Source organism: Phocoena sinus, chromosome 6, assembly GCF_008692025.1.
Source record: "Phocoena sinus isolate mPhoSin1 chromosome 6, mPhoSin1.pri, whole genome shotgun sequence".
In the NCBI taxonomy this organism is placed as follows: Eukaryota; Metazoa; Chordata; class Mammalia; order Artiodactyla; family Phocoenidae; genus Phocoena; species Phocoena sinus.
In genome coordinates, this window is record NC_045768.1 from 100,080,926 (window position 1) to 100,107,089 (window position 26,164).

At 42.5% G+C, this 26,164-nt stretch overlaps 1 protein-coding gene and 1 pseudogene across 2 annotated transcripts in view; both read left to right on the top strand.

Annotated features, from left to right (window-relative positions):
- The first annotated feature begins 11,548 nt into the window (after nt 1–11,548).
- Nucleotides 11,549–13,219, top strand: LOC116755046 (annotated as a pseudogene).
- A 5,604-nt stretch (nt 13,220–18,823) lies between these two features.
- The window catches only part of PIWIL2 (piwi like RNA-mediated gene silencing 2), an 89,450-nt gene continuing 82,109 nt past the window's right edge, over nt 18,824–26,164 (top strand). For both annotated transcript variants that reach the window (XM_032635400.1, XM_032635401.1), the window contains exons 1-7: nt 18,824–19,015; nt 20,508–20,595; nt 20,742–20,880; nt 21,382–21,588; nt 22,213–22,323; nt 24,827–24,944; nt 25,399–25,523. In XM_032635400.1, coding sequence (XP_032491291.1) covers nt 18,824–19,015; nt 20,508–20,595; nt 20,742–20,880; nt 21,382–21,588; nt 22,213–22,323; nt 24,827–24,944; nt 25,399–25,523 — 980 coding nt within the window. The remainder of the gene's footprint in view (nt 19,016–20,507; nt 20,596–20,741; nt 20,881–21,381; nt 21,589–22,212; nt 22,324–24,826; nt 24,945–25,398; nt 25,524–26,164) is intronic.

Genomic DNA, 26,164 nt, shown 5'->3' on the forward strand with positions numbered 1-26,164 from the left:
GGGCACGGGTTCCAAGCTGCATGGTGTGGCCAAACCAAACCAACCAAACAAACAAACAAAAAAACCCTGCACTAGGAGAGTCTCGACCAAACTTTAACATGGCCTCTAGCAGTTTAAGGCCATGTCTCTGGGACCACCCAGCCCGTTTTGAGTTCCTGTTTGGAAAAGCTCAGAGCTGTCAAAAAAATTTGTTGTTTGTCAAAAAACTTTGCTGTTTGTTTTAGCTAACACCTGACAGGAGTCCCCTGGCCTCCCTTTATTAGAGCATTTACTCAAAAAGGGCTTATAATTGTGAATCCTTCCTCTGTCCCTTTGAGATGATGTGTATCTTCTATAACTGTGGAGTGTCTTGTCTTAAGGACCCGAAAGCCATTCCTTTGAAATGTAATTATCCGGAAGGAGAGGGCTCCCAGTCTCTGGGAGGATAGAATCCTAACTTCCATAATCGCCAGCAGTCACTGCTGGCCTAATCACGTTTACAGTGACCAACCCTTTGTAATTTTTCACTTGAGTCCTGTCCCCATTCTCCCTTTACAATTCCTTTTTGCAAATCAGGATGGAGCTCAACTTTTTTGCCTACTGTCAGTAGTTACTGAGTAAAACCTGTTTTCACCATTTTAACTAATACCTGGCTTTGTTTATCTTTGATATTTTTAACAAATTCTTAAAAAAATCATGAGGCAATCAGGAATGTTGGCATGTTGACTAGATATTTGATGATATTAAATTATTATTGTTTGTTTTTTTGGTATGATAATGGTGTTGTGGGCTATATTTTCAAAATAATCATTAAAAAAAAAATCTATCCCAAATGTTATCACTTCTTACTACTTATCCAGCATTGTTACCCTTGACCAAACTAACATCCTCTCTTGTGGGATTTTTTTACAATTGCTTCTTAAATGATCTGCCTGCTTCCACGCGCCCCCCCCCCGCCCCGCCCCAGCCCATGCCACCAGTCTGTTCTCAGCACAGCAGCCAGAGACACCCTGGTAAAATGTGCCATATTATACCACTTCCCATCTCATTCAGAGGAAAAGCCAAGTCTGTTCAAGCTACAAGACCTCATGGGATCCTCCTATGATCCCTGTGACCTCGTGTCCAGCTCTTCTGGGTCATTCCACTCCGTCCATTTCTTATGTAAAAGAGTAGGCAGGCTCCAGCTTCAGGGGTTTTGCATTATTTTCCCCCTGCCTAGAACCCACTTTCCCCAGAAACATTCATGTCTTGTTTCCTCATTCCCTTCAGGTCTCTGAGACTCTCCCTGACCATCCTGCTTAAATTAGGAAAGTTCCACTTCTGATACTCCTTCTGCCCCTTTCCTTGCTCTTTTTCTCCATAGCATTTGTCACCATCTGACATAATATCTATTTCCTTTTTTTTTGTCTGATATTCCCATTAGAGCATAAGCTATGAGAGACTGTTTTGTTCATTACTGTGTCTCCAGAACTTAAAATAGTGCCTTGTACATAATAGACACCAAACAAATGTTAGTTGAAAGAATGAAGGAATGACTGCTATTGTGTGAAGGCTGTGTGTGCTAAAGTATTGATAACTGCATTTCTGAGCAAGTGCAAAAAAGACTTTTGAAGTCTTCCAGGCTTCCTCCCAAGGGAAGAATGGCCCTCACTTTTCCAGGGACAAGAAAGGAGCTGGCCAACCTTGTGGGCAGGGCTTTGGGCCAATTCAGTGGACTGTCCTCGTGGCTTCCACTGCTGGGTGTGTAATTGGCATTGGTGTTTTCCATGAACATTCCGTGAATTCTCATAAACGCCAGAAGGGATGATACCTGTGGGGAGTTGCTGCATGTAGAGAGGTGCTAGTGCCTTTGAGACCCCACAATCCTATGATCCCTTTTTGGTTTTTTAAATTAATTTATTAATTTATTTATATTGGCTGCGTTGGGTCTTCGTTTCTGTGCGAGGGCTTTCTCTAGCTGCGGCGAGCGGGGCCACTCCTCATCGCGGTGCGCGGGCCTCTCACTGTCACGGCCTCTCGTTGCGGAGCACAAGCTCCAGATGCGCAGGCTCAGTAGTTGTGGCTCACGGGCCCAGTTGCTCCACAGCATGTGGGATCCTCCCAGACCAGGGCTCGAACCCGTGTCCCCTGCATTGGCAGGCAGACTCTCAACCACTGCGCCACCAGGGAAGCCCCCTATGATCCCTTTGAGCTAAAAATCTTTCTGATTGATCATTTTTCTGATCAGAACATTTGAGAGGCAGCCTCCCCTGGGGGGCATCCATTGATGGGGTTTGTTGCCTCCCTAATGATGCTAAGAGGTACACCTCTTTTGAAAAGCATCTCTTACCTTGCTCTTGGGTTCTTGTCAAGAGTGAACACCCGAGAGTGTTAAACACACATAGAGGCCTTGTGACTGATATTTTGAGGGGTAGGGTAACTGGGACTCAATAACTAACAGTGTGGGGAGGGCCCGATAGACCTCCCTTGTCAGATGGAAACGGTGTATTTAGGTCTCCAGCTGGCCTGGCCCCGGTGGCGTTTTCAGCTTTACATGACAAACAGACAGCCATCCCTTTGGGGGACATGTTATCCTCCATTCCACAGCCTGAAGCAAAGTCACTTGCTCAGTGGGGCTTTCATTCCACAGTGGTTCTTCTAAATGCCTGGGCCTGGTTCGCTGATGGTTCGGCTAAGCTAAGACCCATGGTGTCCACTGGGTAGACACCACGCTGTAGCTGTTCAGCATCCGCGCCATCTACTTGGAACAGAAAACAGATGTGGTCTCTCTGCTCCGTAGGCAGAACTCAAAGCTGTCCTCACGGCTCCAGCCAATACTCCTTGATGAAGCTTGTTATATTTTTGCTAACTCTTGTTTGGGCTGTTGACAGTGTCCTAGCCATTTGGTCTGCCACTTGGAAAACTACAGAGTGGCAGATTAAAGATTTCCCTCTTTGGGGCCATCAACTATGGAAAAAAATCACGGCTGCTAACGGAACCATCTGGGTGACTCCTATAGGTTCCCGTGGTGAGGACCCATTCTCTGATGAGACCGGCTGGAATCAAGCTGTGGATTGAGCCTGCACTGCCCAGGCAGCCATCTTTGCTGCCTGGACCGGTCACTGAACCAGACATGTAACATACCCACCACCGTAGACTGGGCACCAGGCAAATGACTCTATGTTTAGGTGCACACACTACCACGGCGTGCTGGGCCCGCACGTCCTAATAAAAGTTGAACTGTTGGTCTCGGTGAGGGAGGCCCGTTGCACGGGGCAAAGCCATCGAACCTGTGCCCCACTCCTGGGGCTCACCACTGTTGACAGTCTTTCAGGTTGCAGTGTTGCTGTCTCAGTACAGTCAGCTGGCTCTGCCCAGACCACTGTGGTCCTTGAAACTAATCTTTGCTACATTTCTGGCTTTCCAGACGTTTGCAGTCTGATGCCGATGCATCTTTGATTGCAATGGACTCTCAAGCCAGTCACGGTATTTCATGGACTTTCTGCACAGGCCACCCTCCACAGGCATCTGGGCTTGTTAAGCATTGGAAGAGCCTCCTCAAAAATCAACTCAAAGGGATTTTTGACCCTATGTCTATCACCTCTGCCTGATCCGTGTGTGTTAACAAGGCAGCATGGCCACTAACTATGACTATTCTTAGAAAGTGATCTTTCGTTCTTGACCACTCCCTGGGTACTAATCAGGATGAAAAGGTGGAGTGTTATGTAGACCTATTTTGAGAAATTGGGATTCCCTTCTATGTCCAATGTTTCTTTCTTTCACCTAATGGCAACCCCAGCAGGCCTGATTGCTTCCCCCCCTAGTAGCTGCCCAGCCAAAAGAAAGACCTAGGGATTTCAAACTTAATGCTAAGTTTTTAAAAAAATATTAACTCTCTGTGCGGTTTGCGGACATTCAAACTACGGAGTAGTATCAAGTGTGACAATCTGATTTTGAATTTTTTCCCCCAAGAATTTTGTCCCCCAAACTGAATAATAATTCTGTACTAGACCCACAGTTCCTAAACTGTGTTCTGAGACACCCCAGGGCGCCTCGGCAGCAAGCCCACGGAGCACCATAGAATACAGTTGACCCTTGAAAAAATGGCCTTGAACCGCACCGGTCCACGTGTACGTGGGTTTTTTTCAATAGTAATGCTATGGTACTACACAATCTGTGGTTGGTTGGCTCCGTGGATATGGAACCTTGGGTACAGATGAATCACATATAGAGAAGACTGACTATAAATTACACGCAGATTTTCGAATGCCCCACGTGTTGTTCAAGGGTCAACTGTATTTTAAAAGTGCAAGGGAAACACAGTGATACTCATCATCTGTCGGAAACTACGCAAATTACTAGTACAAGGTAGATCATGACTGCAACGTTAGATTGTCTTCCTTTTGATAATGTCATATCTTTGCAAAGTTGGGTTTTCTGCGGTTGGTGTGATAAAAAGCAAATACTGCAAGAATATCAGTGTGGTACAGGAAATGACTATGGTAGTGCCCAATCTGAGTCCAAGGTTTGAGAAGTTGTATGGCACCCAGCACGTCCCAGGGAAGTAAATACGATTGCAGTAGTCTCCCTTATCCTCGGGGGACATGTTCCAAGTGGATGCCGGAAATCTAAGATAGTACTCAACTTTATATATACTATGTTTTTTCCTATACTAACAGGCAGTGTATATAGCATGAATATGCTGGACAAAGGGATGATTCACATCCTGGGTAGAACAGAGCGGGGTGGTGTGAGATTTCATCATACTATTCATTTAATGGTGCACAATTTAAAACTTATGAATTGTTTATTTCTGGAATTTTCTGTTTAACATTTTGAGACAGCAGTTGCCAGAGGGTAACTGAAATTGTAGAAAGTGAAACTGTGGATAAGGGGAGACTACTGTTCTTTAAAATAGAATAAACGTATATTTATATGTATTCTTTTTCATATGGCTACAAAACTGTGACAACATAAATATGTGTTAAGATAATTGGATCTGACAACTTAATAAATGGAATTTTGAGATATTTCTTTTGTCCTGAGTTGCTGTAAAAAATTAAAGAGACACTAGAAGCACAACTGATTAAATTTTTTTAAAAATACACTTGTCTCTCTTTTACCTGATCCTTCTGAACAAAAGGTCTAGGTGTGACAAATGGTAAATTTATTGGAATGGGACCCAGTGAAAGGAGAGTACTGACTTAGGTACCAGGGAGGACCACTTTGGTCCCCGGGATGGGGGCATGGGACAGGGAGGGACATTAATGATTTGTCTCTGGAGAATTGCCTCCGGAGCTTCCTCAAAAAAGAAGACACCCTGGTTCTCTCCAACTGTGGCAAGCCCTTTAAGTTGACCTGACTGCTGAGTTGGCCATTCCCTGCAAGATGATTGGACCTTGATTTAATCACCGTTCTCTTTAATCTCAGCTGAGAGCCTGTTGGAAACAACAGGGCTTGGTCCTCGCTCCTGTCCCTTCTACACAAAACACCCATCAGATCTCACCATCATTCCCCTGGCCATTGCTCAGTCATTCCATTGGGTGAATGAATGCCAGTTGGCTCGTAGCAAAGAAGAACTGTTCACCAAAGTCATGGTGACTTGCACTTCCTCCCTTCCTTCTTTCCTTCCTCCCTCCCTCCCTTCCTTCCTTCCTTCCTCCCTTCCTTCCTTGCCTGCTCCGTTCCTTTTAACCATTTGACTTGCAGTCTTTCTCTATTATTATGTTTTATGTCTATCTTTTTCTTTTAAACACCATATAGGTGGATTTTGTTTTTAAATCTAGTTTGGTAATCTTTGCCTTTTACCTAGAAAGTTCAGCCCACTTATGTTTATTGTAATTATTAATACTGTTAGATTTATTTCTACCACTTATTTTGTGCTTTCTCTTTGTCCAGATTTTTCTGTGACTTATTTTTCTTCTTTCTTGCCTTTTTTATTTGGATTGATTGTGTTTTTCTCATTTTATTATTTTTTCCCTCTACTGATTGGATAGATATGTATTTTATTTCTTTAAAAAAAATTTAAAAATAGAACAACCATATAATCCAGCAATTCGATTTCTGGGTATTTATCCAAAGAAAACAAAAATGCTAACTCCAAAAGATGAATGCACCCCCATGTTCATTGCAGCATTATTTAAATAGCCAAGATATGGAAACAACCTAAGTATCTACTGATGGATGAATGGATAAAGAAAATGTGATACACACACACACACACACACACACAATGGAATATTACTCATTCATAAGAAAGGATGAAATCTTGCCATTTGTGACATGGTTGGACCTTGAGGACATTATGCTAAGTGAAATAAGTCAAAGACGAATACTGTATGATTTCACTTATATGTGGTATTTAAAAAGACAAACAAATAAAAACAAAAAAACAAGCACATAGATAAAAAGAACAGATTGGTGGTTGCCAGAGGTTGGGGGCAGGGAGGTAGGAGAAATGATTGAATGGGGTCAAAAGGTATAAACGTCCAGTTATAAAATAAAAAGTCCTGAGGATGTAATGTACAGCATAGCAACTATAGTTAAAAATACAGTATTGCATATTCAATATGTATTCAAATATGCATTGCATATTGCTGCTGAGAGAGTAAATCTTTTTTTTTTTCAGTTAACACATTTAATTATTCCTTACTATGAAAGTAATATATAATCAATATACAAAATTTTGAAACAACAGATTTGTGACTTGCCTAAGGTCATGCTGGTCTAATAAGTGGCACAGTCAAGGCTTAACCTTCCCTGGGAATCTATGCTGCCAACCACAGTTTTGTATGAAACCATTTCCCTATGTTTGCCTCCTTTGGCTGACTCCCATACAGGGTCAAATTCATTGTTATTTAACATACTGGCACATCTCAGTTCAGGCCGTTTGTTTGTTTTGCACCGTTCCATCTGTCTTTAACATAGGTTAACAGTATGGAACTTCTCTTGGCCAAAAAGGCAGCCAATAGTAGTAGTATTGGGGGATAGTAGTAACATCCTCATGGTAGCAAATGTAACTGGAGAAGCTATTGGGGCAAATGGAATGATACATGATAAACTGGCTCATTTCAGAGACTATCTAGTGATCTGAAAACTTACGTCTAGCTTGATGGCAATGCTGTCATATTATATGCAAATTAGTAAATTCTTGGCATACTGTTTGGCCAGGGGAGGTCCCAGGTCACCTCCTCCTTTCCTTGTGTTTCCCCAAGCTCTGCTGATGGGGGTGTTTGTTTGCTTTGTTGAGAATCATACTTTAAGATGATGCCTACATATGGGCTTCCCTGGTGGCAACAGTGGTTGAGAGTCCGCCTGCCGATGCAGGGGACACAGGTTCGTGCCCCGGTTCGGGAAAATCCCACATGCCGCGGAGCGGCTGGGCCCATGAGCCATGGCCGCTGAGGCTGCGCGTCCGGAGACTGTGCTCCGCAACGGGAGAGGCCACAACAGTGAGAGGCCCGCGTACCCCAAAAAAAAAAAAAAAAAAAAAAAAAATGATGCCTGCATAAATACATCATCGCATTTGTTTGTTTCCTTGGTAAATATTGGCTTACTTCTCTTTTTAGTTTACATTTAAGTTCAAAGTAAGCCCTATAAAGTGTTGGAGAAACTATGTATCAGGGTCTCAGCACCTTCATCCATTATATTAAGGGTTAGGTTAGATGATAACTGAAGACTTTTCCATCTCTCAGGTCCCTTAAACTTTCCATTAGTCGCAATGGAAGAAATTTCAGGACCTGGGATCACACTGACAAATTTTTTTTTCCAGCAAATTTGGGTGTATTCCAGGAAATGTTGCTAATTCCTTTCCTGCCAGCTGTAGAGAGTGGAATTTGTGATTTTCGTCAATTGATGAGTGTCAGGTAATATTCATGACAAACTGAAATCAGAAGGGAAGCTGACTTTTAGTAAGGACATCAACATGATAGGAGGTTAGGAACTGGACCCCATTTCTCATGTGTGAAGTGGAATAAAGTGAAATAAATTCTCTGCCACAAACATGTTCAGTGAAGTATAAAAAAATCTCCAGTTACAATTTTGGCTTATAAAAATAATATCGCACTCCTTTCCTTTACTCTCAGAGCCTGAATGGAATGTAGACAGAATAATGACTGTCCAGTTACATGCCACAGTGATGCTCCTTTGAGGAGGTGTGGTAGGAAATGCACTGGTGGTAGAGGTAAAGAGACTTCCTTCGATTCTCGATTACCCCTCTTACTGGTGTGTGAGCTTAGTCATGTTATTTAATTTCTTTGAGCCTAAATTTTCTCGTCTATAAAATGAAAATAATAAAATGTTCCTGAGAGGTTTATTGAACATGTTAAATTTTAACATATTGGTAATGGCTACTGCTCAACCTGTCTAGGTCCACAGCTTCGTATTCAAAAGTTTGCAATCTAAAAGTTGTAAACATTATTTCCTTGAAACCTCCTTGGTGGCAAAACCTCAACTGTCTGATCTGATTTCACTTGGTAGAAATTTTTACCTCATCATGTGAAGCTATTTACAGTCTTTACGCTACTTGAGGTGAATATTCATGTTTTACTGCATAAATATGTGTTTGATTATTTGTGCTGTCTCAGACCACTCTAGGGGAGGTATACAATGTACAATTTAATATCTTTTTAAAATTTAAAACTTCCTGAATTCTGAAATGTACATGGCCCCAAGGATTTCTGATAAGGGATTTTAGGGCTATTGAGAGAGTAAATCTTAAAAGTTCTCATGACACACAAAATATTTTGTAATTGTGTAAGGTGATGGATGTTAACTAGACTTATTGTGGTGAGTATTTTTCAAAGTATACAAATATTGAACCCTTACGTTGTGCACCTGAAACTAATATACCATTATATGTCAATTATACCTAAATTAAAATATTTTAAATATATATTTTAAAAATTTAATATGCATGCTGAGAGTGTAGAGTTAATTATTATTACCCTCCTCCAGAACCTTATAATGCTTTTATTCTAATTACCTCACTCCTGACTTATATGCTATTTTTCTTAACCTCTTAGCTCTATCATTTTTTTTAAAATTTCACTGTATTGGACACCTCTTATGCTCCATTACAGATCCTCTCGGTCTTACGTGTCCCTTTATATAACCCGTACTATGGTGAACAGTTTTCTGTGAGCACTCACCAGGTCTACAGGGATACAAGCTGATAATGCCTAGCCTCAGGCTTGCCCTGTGCATCTCCTGCTTTCTGCCCTGAGGCTTCTGTGTTGATGCCAAGGCATGGAGTAGCATGGGAACATCGTGGTGCACCTAGAAAGTATAAGGGGTTAATACTCATTTTTCTTCATTTTAGTACTTGGAAAGTCCCATACAGAGGGTTTATTAGAGGTAAATCTCTGTGTTTGTCTGAAAATGCTTTATTTTACTATTGTTCTAGGAAGAAAATTTCACTGGATATGCATTTTCTAGGTTGACAGTTCTTTTTTTTGCTTTAACTTTCAGGCCTGTGGAGGTGTGTGTGTGTGTGTGTGTGTGTGCATGCCAGTGTCTTCCAGGCTTTTTCTTTTTCTTTTTAAAAAATATTTATTTATATTGGCTGCGTTGGGTCTTAGTTGCGGCACATGGGATATTTCGCTGTGGCATGCAGGCTTCTCATTGTGGTGGCTTCTCTTGCTGTGGAGCACGGGCTCTAGGCACATGGGCTTCAGTAGTTGTGGCACACGGGCTCAGTAGTTCTGGCTTGCGGGCTCTAGAGTGCAGGCTCAGCAATTGTGGCGCATGGGCCTTGTTGCTCTGCGGCATGTGGTATCCTCTCAGACCAGGTCTCGAACCCATGTCCCCTGCATTAACAGGATGACTCTCAACCACTGCACCACCAGATTTATCTTCTAATTCACAATGTCTTCCTTCAGCTGTGTCTTTTCTCTTGTGTTACTTTTCTTCTGAACATTTAATTTCAATTTCTATATTACTCATTTGTAGAAGTCCTGTTTTGATTCTTTTTCAAATCTGCCTAGTCAATTTTGATAACCTTTGCTCTTACTCATGGTTTTAATTGCCACCTTTATTTCTTAAAACGTATTCCAGGGACTTCCCTGGTGGCACAGTGGTTGGGAGTCCGCCTGCCAGTGCAGGGGACATGGGTTCGAGCCCTGGTCTGGGAGGATCCCACATGCCGCGGAGCAACTGAGCCCGTGCGCCACAACTACTGAGCCTGTGCTCTAGGGCCAATGAGCCACAGCTGCTGAAGCCCGTGTGCCACAGCTACTGAAACCCCAGCGCCTAGAGCCCGTGCTCTGCAGTGAGAGAAGCCACAGCAATGAGGAGCCTGCACACCACAATGTGGAGCAGCCCCCGCTCGCCCCAACTGGAGAAAGCCCATGTGTAGCAACAAAGACCCAACACAGCCAAAAATAAATAATAAATAAATTAAAAAAAAAAAAAAAAAACGTATTCCAGATTTATTTATATTCTGGGTCCAGTGATTCTTTTTTTTGAAATCTTTGTGGATCTGGTTCTGTTCACTGTAGTTTCTGCTTGTTTGCTTATGTTTTTAAAGGAGGTTTTATTAAGATCTATTTTACATATCATAAAACTTACCCTATTAGAATATTCAATAATTTTTGGTAAATTTAATGAGTGGTACAGACATCACCACAAATCAGTTTTAGAACACTGTTATCACCCTAATAAAATCCCCCAGGCCCATTAACAGTTCACCCTCATTCTCACTTCCAGCCCCAGACAACCACTTGACTACATTCTGTCTCTATACATTTGTCGTTTCTAGACTTCCCATATAAGTGGAATCGTACAATATATGGTTTCTTGTGTCTGGCTTTGTCTTTTAACATAATGTGTTTTGAGGTTCCTCCATGGCATAGCATAGTACTGTGTTCCTTTTTAATGCTGAATCTGTCCATTGTATGAACACACTACATTTTGCTTATCCATTCACCAGTTGATGAGCATTTAATTGGTTTTCAGGTCTGGGCTCTCATAAAAATTGATGCTATGAATGTACGCTTGCAAGTTTTGTGGGAGCATATGTTTTCGTTCCTCTTAGGTAGTTACCAAGAAGTGGAACTCTTGGTTCCTAAGGAAATTTTTTGTTGAACTTTTTGAGAAACTGCCAATGTTTTCCAAAGTGGTGCATCCCCTAACCTATCTGCTTATATGACCTGAGCCACTGCTGTGGCTGCACTGGCCGTTGGGTTCTTATGACGACTGCAGGATGCACCACAACAGCAACCATCAGGGAACTTTGAAAAATCAAGTGCTGGAGGGTACATGGCACGCCTGAGGGCCACACAGCAAGGTCATGGGGAAATATATACATATATATATATAGAGAGAGAGAGAGAGAGAGAAAGACAGACAGACAGAGACAGAAGAGAGACAGAGACAGAGAGACAGAGAGAGAAAGACACAGAGACAAAGACAGAGACAGATACAGAGACAGACACAGAGACAGACACAGAGGCAGATAGAAAGTGAGAACCTGCAGTTCGGCCTTTATTAAGGTTGAGAGTGGGGTGGCTAGGGTTTTGCAGGTTCACTCTTCATTGGTGAATTTAAAACCTAGGAGCATGGACTCCCACAGGAACCTGCAGCAACAGCAGACATGGAGGTGGGGCACCTGGCCAGGCGCTAGCTGTGTGATGCATTGGGGGAGCCTGACCCCCTCCAGATGCCCACCTTCCCACCCTACTATGGCTTCCTCAGGCGCAAGGAGCATGGGATGGTAGCCCCTCAGCTGCAGGTGGAGCAAGGCGCAGCCAGTGCTGCATCAGTATGACTACTGTGCTCACTACCTCATCGGGCTTCTCAGGTGTAAGCTGTCACATTCCCCGACTTCCTGGCCTGCAAGCACGACAGCACAACTGGGACTACTGCAAGTACATGGACTACGGGAAGCGCATGAAGGAGTTTGAGTCAGAGCCCCTGCTGCTCCAACAACAGCAGGAGCAGAAGAAGGCAGACACAGCCAAGAGCCAGGGGCCCAGTGAGGTGGCCTGAGAGGTGGGCTGTAGTGCAACTGCCTACCATCCCGTGGACCAGTCAAGAAATAAAACCTGCAGGCCCCGCCACCCAAAATAAATGAATGAATGAATGAATCCCAAGAGCAGGAATTAGGGCACGGGGAGGAAAAAGCAGGAGCACTCAAGAGGTCAGTGTCACCCAGGGCTTTCTAAAAGGGGAACTTCTTGGGTGGAGGTGTCCTGGTTCCTTATCTAGTTATTTAGATGGCAGCATATTTATTTGAGATGGACGTCTTTGAAACGGGTGTCTTGGCAATGAGAAGCTTAATACCAGGCACTTGAATTACAATGAAAAAAAAGCTTAATGTCAGGCACTTACAGCACAACATCCTTGCTGACTTTATTATTGCATTAGTCATCTAGGGCTGCCATTACAAAATACTGCAGACAAGGTGGCTTAAATGACAGACATTTATTTTCTCACAGTTCTGGAGGCTAGAAGTCCATGACCAAGGCGCTGGCAAACTTGGTTTCTGGTGAGGGCTCTCTTCCTGACTTGTAGACAGCCACCTTCTTGTTGTATTGTGTTTTCACGTGGCCTTTCCTCTTTGCTCACAGGGAAAGAAAAGAGAGATCTCTGGTGTCTCTTATTCTAAGGACACCAGTGCTATGAGTTGGGCCCTACCCTTATTACTTCATTTAACCTTAATTACCTCCCCAGAGGCCCTGCTCCAAATACAGTGACGCTGGGGGTTAGGTTTCAACATATGACTCTTGGGGGGACAAAATTCAGTTCGTAACATCCTGCCCTCTGGTCCCGCCAAATTCACGTCCTTCTCACATTCAAAATACATTCACCCCATCTCAATAGCTCCAAAAGTTTTAACCTACTCCAGCATTAATTCCAAGCCCAAAATCTCATCTAGACATCATCTAAATCAGATATTGGTGAGACTTGAGGTATGATTCATCCTGAAGCAATATTCCTCTCCAGATGTGAAGCTATGAAGAGGAAATAGCTTTGTCACATAGGCTTGTGGTGACAGTGGCAGCACTGGCGATGGTTGAATCACCTTTGGGGTTATTCTTCCTTTTTCTTAAAGGATTAAGCATGTTGAATCGCTCTATTGTCCTGTCCTGTAGAATTCCAGAAGTCCAAAAGCCATCCTTTAGAAAGCCTTCCTTTATTTCATCCAGTCTCTCTTCCCTTTGGTCCAAACTGGCAGTGTTTCTGCTGATGTTCAACATAATCCTGTTTTTGCTTCTAGCTTCTGCTGAGATGGCTGATCAGCTCCAGAGTTAACCATGGATAATCTCCTAGTAGAGTGATTGTCTAGCCGCACCCTTGGGTGTTCTCTCCAGAACAAGCTTTCTCACTTTTTTTTGCACTACAGATAGGCTGAGAACTTCCCAAATCTTCAAACTCTGATTCTTTTTTGCTTAATCTTTCTTTCAATTTATCTTTCTCCTCTTACAGTTTTACTGTAAGCAGGAAGGAGAGGCCAGGTCACGCCTCAACAGTTTGCTTAGATATCTCCTCAGCTACATATCCAAGTTCATTGCTTGGGAGTTCTACCTTCCACAAAGCACAAGACTACAATTCAGCCAGTTCTTTCCCAGTTTATAACAAGGATCACCTTTCTTCCAGTTTCCAATAACATGTTCCTCATTTCTGTCTGAGACCTCACCAGAAGCACCTTTAACATCCATATTTCTACCAACAGTCCCTTCAAGGAAATCTAGGCTTTTTCTAGCATGTACCTCAAAAGTCTTCCAATTATACCCATCACCCAGCTCCAAAACCACTTCCATATTTTTATGTATTTTTTACAACAGCACCCTACTTCATGGTACCACAGTCTGTATTAGTCAGGGTTCTCCAGTGAAACAGGACCATTAGGAGCTTATATGTATATATATATATATATTTATTTATATTTATATTTATATATACATACACTTTCTACTAAGGAATTATAATATGTGATTATGGAGGTTGACGAATCCCAAGATCTTCAGTGGAGTTGCAGGAGAGCCAATGGTGTAGTTCTAGTCCAAATCCAAAGGCCTGAAAACTGGGAGAGCCAATGGTGGTGTTCCAATCTGAAGGCTTGCAGACTTAAGACCCAGAAGAGCCAATGCTTTAGTTTGAGTCAGAAGGCAGGAAAAAGCTGATGTTTCAGTTCAATGGCAGTCAGGTGAGAAAAATTCTCTCTTAATCCAGCGCGGGTAAGCCTTCTTGTCCTAGTTAGGCCTTCAATTGATTGGATGAGGCCATCCACATTAGACAGGGCAGTCTGTTTTACCCCATCTCCCAATTCAAATGTTAATTTCATCCAAAACACCCTCCAAGAAACACACAGAATAATGTCTGACCAAATATCTGGGTACCTGTTGGCCAAACTGATACATAAAAGTAACCATCACAATTATTATCTGTCCTATGTATTATAGCCATTCTAGTGGCTGTGAAATATCTTACTGTGATTTTGTCTGTTTGTTTGCATTTCCTGAATGACTAACGGTGTTGAGCACATTTTCATGTGATTTTTACCCATTGGTACATCTTCTTTGGTGAAAGATCAGTTCATATCTGTTGCCCATTTAAAAAATTGCATTGTTTGTCTTCATATTGAGCCTAATGTGTGTTTTTAAAATTAATTTAAACAAAACAACCCAACAAACAATCATAGCAGTTCACCCATTTTATTGACCCTAATGTGTTTTGTGATTTATTTTTTCTTGCGAGTTCCTGTGTGGGAACTTTGAGGGCCAGGTGGAGGGTGTATTTCTCCTGGGAGGATCTGTGTTTACCTCTGCCTGGAACCCAGAGGTATTATAGATGTACGTCCAATTTCAATTAAATCTTCCCTGTAGTTTCTAGGCCAAACAGGTAATGTCATTTTCTGCCATTTGTCTTGCTGTGGCTCTGGTGACTTTATTTTCTCAACAACAATAACAACAACAAATCAGGATTTATGGTCAGAATGGAAACACTTACTGGGGACAAAGGGCCAGACTCTTTGATGTCATGACTGCCTGGGAAAATCCAGATTGTATACAGTGACAGGGCCATCCTCACCCTGAATTTTAGAGCCTGGCAAGGCCAAGTGGACAGAATTTGGTGTTATGAAAATATCATCTTATATCATCTGTAATTTAATTTTAAATACTTTAAACAGTACAATATGTGTGTGCTCTTTTAAATCAATATCCTAGGTATGGTTAATTAACAACTGAAGTGTTGGGGAATGTAAACTCCAGGAGAGGTTGATTAGCTTTTGAAAGCTTCTAAGCAGATGTCCACTCTTTAGAGAGCTTCAACTATCTTTATTTCCAGTCAACACTGAGACTGTGGATTTTCCTTTGGTGAAATAACTAGTATTCATTATGTGTGGGTTGGCTAGAAATATTGTACAGGGTATTTCTATATCCTGTCTACTCTTTTTTTTTTTTTGCTACGCGGGCCTCTCACTGTTGTGGTCTCTCCCATTGCGGAGCACAGGCTCTGGATGCGCAGGCTCAGCGGCCATGGCTCACGGGCCCAGCCGCTCCATGGCATGTGGGATCTTCCCGGACCGGGGCACGAACCTGTGTCCCCTGCATCGGCAGGCGGACTCTCAACCACTGCACCACCAGGGAAGCCTCATGTATAATTATTTTTGAGTGCACTTGCTACTAAATGTTGGCATGAACAAGAGAATTCAGTATACATGTTATTATAACATAACATTGTAACATTGTAAAGTAGGAAGGCTGTGAGGTAGAAGAACTCACATATAGTGTTAAACAAATAACATCTACAAAGAGGGAAGGGGTATCCCACCAATTAGATTCCCGCTTTGGAAATTCTCCTGCTCCAAAAATTTTCAAGCTATTCTGTTTTGGGAAGGAGAGGAGAGTCCTTGAATGTATGGATTAAAACGAGGTATGAGATATCTGAGGCTTGGAAAAGCCATGTCTAGCCCTATTCCATATAGAGTATTTACATGTCTTTACAACATCAGCCAAGGTCTCTGGAAGCTGGACCCCAACCACCTCAGAAAACTTGGGGTTGGAGAGGGGTGCAGTCATTTGCCAAAATGATTGGAGAGGGAGAGAAATCTTTATTTATTTGGAAATTATACTGTTGCTGCAGAGTTAACCACCAATGCTTTTACATAGTTTGAAGAAAGCTCTTCTTGGCTCACAGATTCAGGTATTAATAAATAATAATGATAGGCAAAATTTATTGCAGGCAATCTTCTCCTTGTGCCAGGTATTTTACACGCATCATCTCATTAACGTATATACATTTCCATACAATCCTATGAATGGATGATTTTCTTCCAGTTTTATATATAAGTACAGTGAGGCTTAGAGGTCACATAATTAGGTGTTTGAATGTCAACTCAAGCTCTTTCCTATTCATCACCCACATCCTTATATCCTCTAACTGGGAAGGATGGGGCAAGTCAATCTCTTCATGAGCGTGTAAGCTAACTCTGTTTACAGGAGTTGCCAACGGCATGGGAGTCAGGATCTTAAAAACGTAACACATTTTAACGCTTAGGTTCACTCCTAACTTCTGGACCCCCACTTAGAGCACCCCTTTCGGACGAACCTAGTGCTATAGTGAAAGAAGCTGCTGGAACGGGAGAGGGAGGCACTCTTTGCAGAAGAGCCAATGAGACCGCTGGTTCTTGTGAGTGGCACTTCGTTTGGCCAATGGGTTCAGCCTCGGAGGCACCGCGAGAAGACGGGAACTTGGGGTCTGGAGCATGTGGGACCGTGGCGCTGCGCGAGCGTTGAACCCGGGGTTAGCTTGAGGACTCGCTGAGGTACGCGAGTGCTCGAACGCTGGTGAGAGGAGGGGACGCAGGTGTGGAAGGCCGGGGGGGCCAAGGTCGCTCTGCTACAGGCCAGGTGCGCTTTCGCTCAAGCTCTTGCTGGTGAACGGGGGCCCCTCCGGCCCACTCGGACCCTCCCCTGTTCTCTCACCCCGTATCCCTGGGGAGCCGCGAGGGCCTGTGGGCCCCTGGGTGGAGCCTGGGCCGGGGGCGGGGGCGGGGAGTTGTTATTTGAGGCTGGGGGGTGGGGGGGGGCTAGGACGAACGCAGGACCTGGGAGAGGTGGGAAGGTGGTGCCTGGGGAGGGAGGGGACTCTGATGGGGAGAGGGGTCTGGGCGGGCGTGAGTGTTACTCGCACACAAGGGGTGGGCAGGACCCCCAGGGGAGTTTTGGTTTGGGGAATGATGCTTTCTCCAGGGTGGAAGGGATGTAGTATTTGCCTTCAGGAACCTCTTTTCTGGTTAGGCCCAGTCATATGCCCCAGCCCAGAGCTCGCACTTGGAGGGGTGGGGAACGTAGGCCTCACCGGTCCTGGGACCTGCCTGTCCTTGGACTCTCCCCGCTTGTACCTTATAGTCAGCCAGCCACCTGCTAACTAATCAAATGAGAAAATCCACATTAAGGGAGGGCCTGAATCTGTAGAAGTGATGGTGGAGGTGAGGGAGGGGTGGAGAAAGAAGAGGATTTCAGAAATCCAGTAATTGGTAGGTGTTATAGTGCCTCTCAGTGTGTACCAGTTAGGCTACTGAATGTTCTGGTTTCTTCCAGTGGTGGTGAGAAGTTGTGAGTGAAGAGGCCAAGCTAACTGAAAAGGAGTTTAAACAATTAAAGGGGAGAACTGTAGTAGCCTTTGAGTAAGGGAGGCATATCCTCCCATTTTAGTGTAAAAGATAATAATTTATTTAAAAATTTTTTGCCAGATCCTGAACCGCCTTCACCTATAGTTGACTTAGGAATTGTATGTCAGTCTTGTCTTTTTTTTTTTTTTTTTTTTTTGCGGTACGCGGGCCTCTCACTGTTGTGGCCTCTCCCGCTGCGGAGCACACGGGCCCAGCCGCTCCGCGGCATGTGGGATCTTCCCGGACCGGGGCACGAACTTGTGTCCCCTGCATCGGCAGGCAGACTCTCAACCACTGCACCACCAGGGAAGCCCCCAGTCTTGTCTTTATATGCATGGCCTGATTTCTCTGTAGCTAATACTTACGACACGTTTGCAGAAGTTAAGAAGAGGCTTACTTGTTGGTTACAAAAGATTCTTCAGGGAGCAGGGGTGAGTCCAGACAATGAAGGGAGCCCCTGAAAGAAGGAGTCCTGAAGTCTACAGATTATAAAGTGATTTTGAAGAAGCTTAGTGAGTCTGAGACTTGAGGGGCGAGAAGAGCATCATCCCTGGTTACCTTGCGGGGTGGGGGGAAGTGTTAAGTGTCACCTGTCAGACTCAGCAGGAATCATAGGCTCAAACCAGAAAGGGTCTGTACCCTGGAGACCTCAGTTCTGGTAGAGTTTGAAAGAAGAGTTTTATAGAAAGGAATTGGATAAAGATTCAGAGAAGCAGCTAAGGAACCAAGGAGGAGATGGAAAAGTTTAATGTGAAAATAGACTGGAAAAATATTAGGACTCTGGTAGAAGAAAGAGTGACCCAAAACGAAGCAAAACCCATAAATATTTATGGACAAAAAATTTTATGATATGGCTATGTTAACTATAAACTTACTTATAAAGCAAAATCAGGCCCATACATAAAGAGTGTTTCCCTCTACAACTGGTAGTTAACTTACAGGACTGAGTTCTCTAAGAGGCCGTTTGGGTAGAAAATATAAGTAAATTCCAGGAGGGCTTGGCCTTTAAGAGATTGCTGATGGAGAGTGTTTAGAATATTCTGTGCTAAACAGAAGCTTTTGAAGTGAACATAACATAGGAGGCTGGTTGTATCACTGGTCTGATCCAAAGTAGCTGTTTTTTTTTTTTTCTTAATGCTTTGTGGGTCTGTCTTGAAGGAGAAGGAAAACAATTGGGAATCATTTAAATTATAAAATGATGGCAGATAATTAACCAGAACAGACACCTGTGTCCTCTGCAGCCTTGCAATGGATCCTGTCCGACCACCCTTCAGGGGCCCGTCTCCTGTGCACCCATCTCAGTCTGTTCGGATGCCGGGCTCTTGGCAACAGGCTCCAAAACCTTTGGACCCAGCTCTGGGCAGGGCAGGACCTGCAGGCAGAGGCCATGTATTTGAAAAGCGAGAGGAGCCAGGCCCACAGAGTGGGCCAGTGCAAAAGGTAAGACCGTGTCTGCATACATAGTAGCAGCACACAGCTTATCATCAGGGCAAATAAGGGATTTCAAGGTACTTAGGAAACTGGGAAGCCCTATATGAAAGCAAGGGTTTGTTTTTTTTTCCCTTGAACAAGGTGGTTGCCTCTTGGAATATATTTCAAATTCTTGAGTTGAAAGTCTAGAAAAAGGGCCTCGTAATGAATGTTAGATGGACCCGGGTAAATGCCTTAGTTCTCTAGCTTCTATAAATATAAATATATGCATACATAAATGATAGGTTTAAAGGTACAGTCTTTTCTTTTTTTGTGAGTGTTTAGATTTCCACTCTGGGTTTGACTCTATGGTATTAGCAGCCACTCTTGCCTCTAAGGTCATAATTGTTAAGAATGGTTTCTTTCAGAAGGCTCTTTGCCTGAATCTTAAAGAAAAAGAGGATCTTCAGCTATTGTTAGTGCTGTGTGTATACTTGCATGGACATGCATTCTTAATCTCCTAATTATATAGTAATTTTAAGAATGGTATTTGTCTATAATTAATCTCAAAGAATAAAGAGTTAGCAAATACAGGAAGAATCTAATAGTGCAGTTATGACAATTTTAAGTAGGTTGACAATGTCAGATGTAACGTTCTGTAAGAAGAAACATAATTGACAGTAATCCTGTATTTTTACTCAAATGGATTGCTTGAGTCTGTATGTGGCAACTCTAATTGGTGTAACAGAAGTAAACTTCCAAGACTGCTACAGGAAAACAGTAGCAAGTTTTGTTGAGGTTATTTAAAAAAAACCCAAAATTCTGATACCCTTAAATGATCCATTTTTTGGGAAAATTTATTAGCCAGTACACTTGTTCTCTCTTACCTTAGGTGTACAGGAAATGAACTAGAAAAATAATTCTGTTGCGTTTGTTATACTGTATATCAAATCATGAACTGTAACTGTTTATGCTTGAAAACCTAATATGACATAAGTGTTTTGTTTTTTGTTTTACATAAATTTATTTATTTTTGGCTGCGTTGGGTCTTCGTTGCTGTGCATGGGCTTTCTCTATTTGCGGCGAGCGAGGGCTGCTCTTTGTTGTGGTGCGTGGGCTTCTCATTGCGGTGGCTTCTTTTGTTGCGGATCACAGGCTCTAGATGTGTGGGCTTCAGTAGTTGTGGCTCGTGGGCTCTGGAGCACAGGCTCAGTAGTTGTGGCGCACGGGCTTAGTTGCTCTACGGTATGTGGGATCTTCCCGGACCAGGGATCGAACCCGTGTCCCCTGCATTGGCAGGTGGATTCTTAACCACTGTGCCACCAGGGAAGTCCGACAGAAGTGTTTTTTTTTAAGACCATAAGGATTTAAACAATTTTTGTAAGGTATTTTTATTCTTGTAACATTTATAGAATTTGAAGTGGATGATTTTTATTATTTACCAAGACTTGAAGAAAACCAACAGTGTTTCTGAGGTTTTAAACTACATCTTAGAATAACTTTATTCTTTGACTTTCTGTAGGAATCTAGGGGTTTGGTCTCAATGTTCCGAGGACTGGGCCTTGAAACAGTGTCCCGGACCCCTGTGGAACAGGAAATGCCTCCTTTAGGTATGTGGAAGACTAACTTGAGAAAACGTGGTGTTATATATGATTGCTTTGTTCTTAAATTCACACAGTTTATCTTCAGAAAAATTACTGTACTTTATAAAATGTTCAGCTCACGGTTACAGCTGGGGTTTGACTCTTCCGTTTAGGTAGAGGCATTTTAGGTCGAGGCTTGTCTACCAGTATGGCACGCAAGGACAAAAAAGAACCCCATCCCACTTTTCTGGATCCTTCAGTGTTGGCATCTGGAGATAGCAAGATGGCAGAGGCCTCCGTTGGTTGGAGTAGGTGGGTAAAGTTGCCTTCTTGGGTAGCCATCAAATTCAGATGAAATATCTGTAAGTCCAGAGAGAAACTCTAAAGTGGGTTGTATTGTCTCACAAAGAAACAATGCATGGCTTCATGGTAAGAATGGGTATTTTCCAAGAGTAGTCAGCAGCTACTGATGCAGTCAGTCTTTGGACGAGGGTAAAAGCAGTACTCCACTGCACAGTTCACCACCCTGTTTGCCCACTTAAGAATTCAGCCTGGTGGTAGTGGTTCTTTAACCCAGGTGGGTCAAACTTCCATCTCAATTTCTGCTGTGGAAGTTGGCCCTGAGAGTCAATATTAATAACAATTGATGAATAAGTCATGTTAGCATATTGGATTTGGAGAGAATCCCAATGCTTGGGTCTCTTTTGCTGACTCCTCCAGGAAGAGAATATAGATTTGGGGGACTCATTTAGATAGGGCACAGATAGAAGCATGATTGAGAAAGTTCTGATTTGCCTCTTTTCAACATTTCAGAACGCTTGGAAGAGGGAATTTGGATGCCTTTTTATTACCGATGGGAAGAGCAGCTGGTGGTATAGGCAGAGGAGTATACAAGGCTCCCGGTGCTCTCAGCCTGAATTCTCAGGATCCTGCCCAGCTGTCATCTCCGCCACCTCTGCCCCCGGCCCCACTGCATTCTCTGGATCGCCCACCACTTGGGACTGCAGAACACAAGGAGAAGTAAGTCAGGAGTGCTGCCATCCCTGCTTGGTGATGATGTGGAGGAGGCCTTCGCATAGTATTGCAAACTCTGTTCTGTTGTGTCTGAAGTCCTCCTTGGGTGGTAGGTACTGCAGGGTTGTTTTGTTTTTTGCCAGTGGGGAGAATGACAGAGAGGTGGGGCAATTCCTGATGAGGTGAAATGGGGTTAGTGATGATAGTATGTATTTATCTAGAGTCTACTCATGGCTTTTCATTTCCTTCCAAATTCAGACATAGATAATTCTTTGTCATGTTGAAGATAAGGAAATTATCTAGGAAATACATTGCAGCAGTTCATTTTTCTCTATAGAACTAATTCTTATGTTCTTAGTTAGCTGGCCTAGTTATTCTAGTGATATTACTAGGACAAATAGGGTGACCTTGCTTCTCTAATTAGAGATTGCTAAGAATTTACCTTCTGGCTTTCAAAGCTTCTTTTGTATGTCTTGATTCTTGGTCTGTGTACCTGTAAGCAAAGTGTGAAATACTACTTCCCCCAATCTATCTTTCCTTTCCTTTTCTTTCTTTGCATTTTTGTGGCATGGATTATTTGTTTGTTTTTGGCATATGTGGGTGCTTTTGGTTTTTATTTTTATTTTCTAGAGAGCCTTTTGTGAAGCAAGGATCAAAAGGAACACCTCAATCTTTGGGATTGAACCTTATCAAAATACAGTGTCGTAATGAAGCAGTTTATCAATATCATGTGACTTTCAGGTATTCACAGCGTTTTTCCCCTCTGTATTGTTTACTTCTTAGAGAACAGTAATGAAATAGTTCCACAGGAATAACTGAATTGTTTTTGTGTATAACTCCTGATGCAGCTCCCCCTACAGTAATTCATGTATTCAGATCCTTGCAATAAGTTTAAAGTTAACATTTTTTGTGTGTGTGTTTAGCTATATTACCAATCCAGATTTTAACTTAATAGGTGCAATTTTATGCATGAGGTTAGAGGTGGATTTTCTGTAAAGTTAATGAAACTTAAGTTCAGGGCCTTTTACTTGCATAGACCCCTTCATAACCTTTTTAACTTACCTTGTATCTGTAGTTTTGTATTCCTCTTCTTAAAGAGACCCCCCCCCCCCCACAGTGGTATCAAAAACACACCCCACAATACCTGGATCCTCCCTGCATGAGTGCTATACCAGCATTTGATGGCTCACCAGTGATAGTCTAGGGTTAAACTTGAGGGTGAAAAAACCAGAGAAAATAACTTTAATTTTATATCAGTAACTTTAGGATTTATCAACTTATTTAAAAGTTAAGAATTTATATTAGTCTGTGTTCTTTTTTAAAATCTCAGGAGAGCCATTAACTGAAGGTTATTAGCTGGAATTGTGAAAATAAATGAGTGTTCTGGAATATTTATGGAGAAAAAGGAAGATGGAAGACTGAATTTTTGAAGCACAGCTATTAATTGGTACAAGAAGAAGAAGTGGAATGAAAGAGAGAAGAAAGGAACAGTTAGGGGAACAATACCCTGAAGACAGGGTTATAAAGCCAGAAAGAAGGACCCATTTGAATGAGGGAGAGGTGGTTGACTTTGGCCACAGGGAAAAAAGTTGTTGAATTTGCTTTCAAGAGGCACCCTTGGTGATTTTCTAGTAGCTTTATTAGTGTTATGGGGAAAAAATGAGACTAAAAGAACAAAGGAGAGCCTGGGCCATGAGAAATAGCCAGTGGATTGGCCACTTATTTTAAAAGTATGTAAGAGGAATGAGAAATGGAATGATAATTGCTTTAAAGGTTTCGGTGAGGTAAGAAACTGGACGTGAACACATGTGACAAGTGAAGAGAAGGAGTCAGGAAACCGGGTGAAATTGAACTAGCAAGAGGGGAAGGTGGTGGGAATGGGCCTGTTCTGGAATGTAAGGGATGGAGATGGGTGTTAATGAGAGGGAAGAGTACTTGCTCTGGAAATGGGTTGACAACTGATAATGAAACAGAAAGGAGTGTGAGACTCCTCACGGGTCTCTGCATTGACCAGGCTATGGAGAAGACATGGATTCTATAAATTTCGAGATTGTAGATGCAGACCTTTGAAGCCACAATGTGAAGAGGATGAGAGAATACCGAGAGGATGTATTACCGTGACTGGTCATCCTGTAGCTTCCTTGACATCATGGGGCTCTAAAAAGACAAATTTAAATATAGTGTCTTGGGCATAATGCCATGTATGTGTGAATTTTTTAGAAGAAGCATTTTGGAATGTGATGGTAGCATATGAGTGCTTAGTTTTGGCGATGACTGTATTGGATTACCGCTTGATTTTTTTTGTTGATGTTATCTTTCTTCATGTACTTGAACATGCTTGACCCCTTTTAGCCTTGGATTTGTTTAAACTTCGAAGTTGTAGAATAGGTTGTGTGTTACTGTGATCTGTTGGGACAGTCATTGTACAAAGTAGCTACTGGACTTTTTCAAAGCTGTAAGATTTGTGACAGTGAATTGATAAAAAGTTGAGGGCTTCCCTGGTGGCGCAGTGGTTGACAGTCTGCCTGCTGATGCAGGGGACACGGGTTTGTGCCCCGGTCCGGGAAGATCCCACATGCTGCGGAGCGGCTGGGCCCGTAAGCCATGGCCGCTGAGCCTGTGCTCCGCAACGGGAGAGGCCACAACGGTGAGAGGCCCGCGTACCGCAAAAAAAAAAAAAAAAAAAAAAAAAAAAAAAGTTGAAATTGCTGTGAGTGAAAAATGGTTAGAGTAAAATCCTATATTTTTTAAAAATATATTTTTAAAAGTGTATATTTCTGTAGATGCTAGAGCAGGGATTAGCAAGCTGTGGCAGGCCTGCTGGGCAAATCTGGCCCACTGCCTGTTTTTGTAATAAAGTTTTGCTGGAACATAGCCATACTTATTGGTTTACATATTGTCTACGAGGCTTTTGTGCTATGTTAGCAGAGTTGAATAGTTGTAACAGAGACCATATGACCTGTAAAATCTTTCCATAAAAGTTTTCTGACCCTCTGGTCTAAACTCTCGAAGAATGTACACTGACATGATAAGGCAGTTGTGTTTGGGTGGTGGATTTATGGATTATTTTTATTTTCTGTGACCCAGTATCCTTGGGTCAGAGTTCTTTTTTCAGTCAGATGTATTTCAATATTTTAATATGACCACTAGATGGAGCAGTAGTCATAAGTGACTGCATTTCTAACAGACCTACCACACAGCTGTAAAGTCAAACTGAAATAAAATCCTCTTTATTATTTTCTAGCCCCAATGTGGAGTGCAAAAGCATGAGGTTTGGCATGTTGAAGGACCATCAAGCTGTCACCGGAAACATCACTGCTTTCGATGGATCCATTCTCTATCTGCCTGTTAAGCTAAAACAAGTGAGACCAAATAGGAAGTGCACTTGGGGGCGAAGCACGGGTGGTGGGGAAATCATAGTGTCCCTGAACATTTGAGTTGTACTTTCCTATTCTGAGAGGAAGGGCAGACTTCTCCATACAAAGAAATTGCAAACTGAGAAACTTTTACATCTGAGTTCTTTCTAGTCCCTTCTCTCTTAAGAGGAGTGGTTGGAAGCCTTTGACCTTAGTGACAAAGAATATTCAAGATTGCTAATTCGAAAGCCTCTATTGCTAGTTCTCCACTGGGTTTCTCTTACTAAATCCTTTCATAAGTCCTACTTGTCATGCTGTGATGTTGTCTAGTGTGGACAGCAAAGTAACAGTAAAGAATAAAACATGTTTAAGATATTATAGTGTTCTAGAACACAGTTGGATTAGATTAGCGCTTGGTAGTGTTGTAATTTCTCTTTACTTGCATATGTTTATTTGTTAGGTTCTTGAGTTAAAAAGTCAAAGGAAAACTGACAGTGCCGAGATCATCATTAAGATTCAGTTGACAAAGATCCTGGAGCCCTTTTCTGACTTGTGTGTTCCGTTCTACAATGTTGTTTTCCGTCGGTGAGAAACTGCTGAAGTCTTATTTTCTTTAACCTCAGTCTTGTATTTGTAACAGAGCTCTTCAGGAAGCTTGGGTGGTATTAAAATACAGTGCGTATATAGATGAGTTTGGAAACATTTAATAAATAAATGGATGACATTAAGGCTAACTTATTAAAAGTTATCTCAAGTGATTGTCCAGATTTGGGTATATGAAAGTAGGTTTGAAGTAGCTGGACAGAGGGGGCTGGTTTCCTTCCATTCATTCAGGAACTTTAAAAGCAAATGTTTATGGTACATATTTAATGGTGTCAGTGATGGGGCTACTTGAAGAGGTAGCATGTAAAAATTTTTGCTAGAATTTTTCCCAGTCCTTTGAATTTTTGGATACAGACAGCTCATAATTTTTTAACTTTTCTGAAGACTCCCAAATTTTCATAAAACTGTTATTCCCAAACCACCTTTTTTAAAATGAAACAGACCTGATTTCTACTTAGTCAGTTCAACTGCCAGGAACAAACATAACTTCCTAAGCCTGACTGATAGTCACAAATTTAGAAATGGACTTTTTTTTTTTTTTTGGCGGTACGTGGGCCTGTCACTGTTGCGACCTCTCCCGTTGCGGAGCACAGGCTCAGTGGCCATGGCTTACGGGCCCAGCC